We start from the raw sequence: 3,475 nt of genomic DNA on the forward strand, positions 1-3,475 counted from the left end.
TTCTAACGTTCCTGTTCTGGACTGGGCCAAGGTTAGGTCCAACATAGTTTCGGCCCATTAAACCTCAGAGGCCCAAGTCCTTCCGTGGCCCACCTCTGTGTCTGGGGCGCCCACCTTAGACATGCTCGGCAAGACCGTATCCACGGACCTTATGGCGCCCGGCAGGACTGCTCCCCACGAGCCAGTCAACGCCTGGCACGAGCACTCCCCGCGAGCACCCTCGTTGCCGAGGACCCTGCTCCTCGCAGGGCTCCTTCCTATTCGACCCTCCGAATAATACGGAGCCAACGTGGCCCCTAAAAGACCGCGTCTCCCTTAAACCTCGGAGCGGTTAACCAGGACAGAGGGCATTCACGCACCTCCGATATTTCCGCTCAGGAAACCTGGCAGTCTCCTAGTTGGGCTTGGAAATCCAACCCAGTAGCGAGATCATGGCCCAGCGCTGGGGGCTATAAATACCCTCTTCACTAGAGGGTCAAGTATTCACTTTTTTCTAACCTTTAGCTCGTATTTGCACTCCTTTGCTCGTCTACTCACTTTGGCATCGGAGTACCTTGCAGGTACACCCCCTCCTCATTCCTAGAAGATCCAGTCCGAGTAGCCAGCGACGATTCTTCTGATCAGGTACGATCAGTGGCGCCGTCTGTGGGAACTTGCTTCCCCTTCTTTAACAAACTAAGATCAAAGCTAATCCATTCACGATCGTCATGGCTGACAACAACAACGTCTCAAATCCTGACCCCTTCCTCCTGCAACAGCTGATCGAGGAGTCCACCCGCGAGGGGACGAATCGTCGTCGGCGGGAAGGACAGCAGCACACCCCTGCCGGGCAGAGAAGGCCGAGGCATGAAACCTCACAATCCAGGGAGCAGCAGATACAGAACATCCAGCAGCTACAGGGCCTCCAACATGTTCAGAACGTTGAACAAGTTCCTCCCGAGGGACACGTTCAGAACGGGGAGGACGAGCAGGCTCGACCCCATAATGGACCAGAACAGCCCCAGAACGGGAATGAGACTGACGCCAGAGACGGGCATGTTGCCTCCTCGTTCACCCACACTTCCGACAGGCGAAGAGTCCGTCACGAAGAAGAGGAAGAGCAGATCAACATCCCCGAGGGTGCTGATCCCACCACCGCCCTCTTGCTCAAGGAACTGCAGAAGACGAACACCCTCCTCCATCTCCAAGACGACCGCATCCACGAGCTTGAAAGGAAGCGACGATACCGCTCCCCTCCGCGGAGGCGCTATCGGTCGCGTTCCTATTCCTCCTCGCGCTCACCTCCGAGGAGACATCGTCGGCGTTCCCCATCTTCCTCACGCTCTCCACCTAGAAGATACCATCGCCGGAGATCATATTCCCGCTCTCCACCACGAAAGAGCAGAAAAAATCGGAGACCTGAAGTCGCTGAAACAAGAAGCCTCTCCCTTGAACGGGATCACCGAGGCCCTTCAAAAGCTGTACTGAAGCCCCGCGAACGTTCCCCTCCCCGGGATAACCGCGCAAGTCCAGACAAAATGCAAGGAAAGCCCCGGCGAGGCAGACACTCAACCTCCCCGGGACCAAGTGACGAATAGGACTTCCGCAGCCCTTTGTCCGAAAGCATCCGGAGAGCCCGTCTCCCACGGGGGATGGAGAAACCACCAGTTTTGGACCAGTACGACGGAACAACTGACCCTGACGACCATATTCGGAGCATCGAAGCCGTCATGGATTATTACGTTGTTCGGAGATCCATCAAATGCCGCATCTTTCCGACCACCCTCAGGAAAGGAGCGATGACCTGGTACAGGAACCTTCGCCCCAACTCCATCCACTCCTGGACCGAGCTCAAAGAACTTTTTTTGAGCCACTTCACAGCCTCCCGTCGGCAACCAAAGTCTGAAACGAATCTCGAGGCCGTGATCCAAGGAGCCAATGAACCTCTTCGAGATTACCTCGACAGGTTCAACAAAGAAGCCGTCCAAGTACAGACGGCCGACCACATAAAAAGATACCTCCTAGAACGAGGACTTCTCCCCAGAAGCGACTTCAAGAAGGCCATAAAAATTGAGAAGGTGCACACTATGAACGCCCTCCTCCGCAAAGCCCAAGCCTTCATCGCTTTCGAGGAAGGCAAAGCAGCTGCGATCAAAGCTTCGAGGGGCAATGATGTTGCTCGCAGATCAAACCTCGACGACTCGGGTTTGCGTCAAGGACATGATAAGAGGAAAGATGATAGGTCCCGCGACGCCAAAGAGCACTGAGGAACGGCAGGTCAGTTCAACGACTACACTGCCCTGAACGTCTCGCGCGAAAAAATCCTGGCCGAATGCCAAAACACCGAGTTCAAGAACTCCAGCATCAGACCCCCGAAGTCAAATCCCACAAGACCGGGGACCGATAAATCCAAGTACTGCAAGTACCACAAGAGTCACGGGCATCTAACCGGCGAATGCATACATCTCAAAGATGCCATCGAGACCCTGATCAAAGAAGGCCGCCTGTCGAAGTACACAAAGAAGGGAGAACCTCCCCGAAGAGAAGCCCCTCGAAACTCTGACGAGGGCAACTCACCAGACAGCAGACCGCTTCAAGTCGCGCTGTCCATAACTCGACCAGAAGACTTCATTCCTTCGATCGGCGTGACGACTGCCTTCAGTACATGGGAATATTTCCCAACCGCAATGGTCATATCCAACGGCGGTGACCCCGGCTCTCTCACCATCAGCTCAGTAAAAAGAAAATTCAATGAGTTGATCAGCGCCAACTCGGATCTCGCCCCTACCCTGCGGAAGTTCAGAGGAAAATCAGATCCAATCACTTTCTACTTGGAAGAGCTGCATGGCGGAGCTCCGAACGCCACCATTCCCTTGCTCATCCGAGCTAGAATGGCAAATTTTGACGTCCGACGAGTCCTAGTCGACGAAGGCAGCTCGGTCGACATCATGTATTCTTACCTCTTCCGAACACTCCAGCTGGACGACTCGCACCTCACTCCTTATGTGGGCTCTGACCTCCAAGGCTTCAACGGGGCTACCACCAAACCTTGGGGTTATGTCGAACTGATCGTCACCTTCGGAGAAGAGGAAGCCTCCAGGCAGGTTAAGACGAGATTCTTGGTAATCGACTGCAAGACCCTCTACAACTGCATCATCGGACGCCCTACTCTGGCCGAACTCACTGTCGTCCCCTCAACCGTGCACTTGAAGATGAAATTCTACACAAAACGGGGACGAGTAGCCACTATCAATGCGGACATTGAAGCCGCCAGAAGGATCTTCGATGCATCCGTAAAAGGGTTGCAACTAATCGCCCCTCCATCCAACTCCAACAAGAAGCCGAGGGTCGAAGACGAACATCCTCAAGAGGATCAGCATCAACCAAATGTCAGCTCAGTCGACCTAGATGCTCGGTTCACAAACAAAGAGTTGAAGAATGGCGAAGAGACGAGACCAAAGATAACTCACTCCGTCCGGCCTATCCCAGACGGGGA

At 54.5% G+C, this 3,475-nt stretch overlaps 1 protein-coding gene across 1 annotated transcript; it reads left to right on the plus strand.

Annotated features, from left to right (window-relative positions):
* The first annotated feature begins 707 nt into the window (after window positions 1–707).
* LOC131633950 (uncharacterized) lies at window positions 708–1,577 on the plus strand. The gene has a single exon (XM_058904627.1). The coding sequence runs from the start codon at window positions 708–710 to the stop codon at window positions 1,575–1,577; it is 870 nt and encodes a 289-aa protein (XP_058760610.1).
* The last annotated feature ends 1,898 nt before the right edge of the window (window positions 1,578–3,475 follow it).

This window comes from Vicia villosa, unplaced genomic scaffold (assembly GCF_029867415.1).
Source record: "Vicia villosa cultivar HV-30 ecotype Madison, WI unplaced genomic scaffold, Vvil1.0 ctg.001193F_1_1, whole genome shotgun sequence".
In the NCBI taxonomy this organism is placed as follows: Eukaryota; Viridiplantae; Streptophyta; class Magnoliopsida; order Fabales; family Fabaceae; genus Vicia; species Vicia villosa.

Coding starts and splice junctions, on each gene's coding strand:
- LOC131633950 (XM_058904627.1), top strand. CDS start 708: ATGGCTGACAACAACAACGTCTCAAATCCTGACCCCTTCCTCCTGCAA.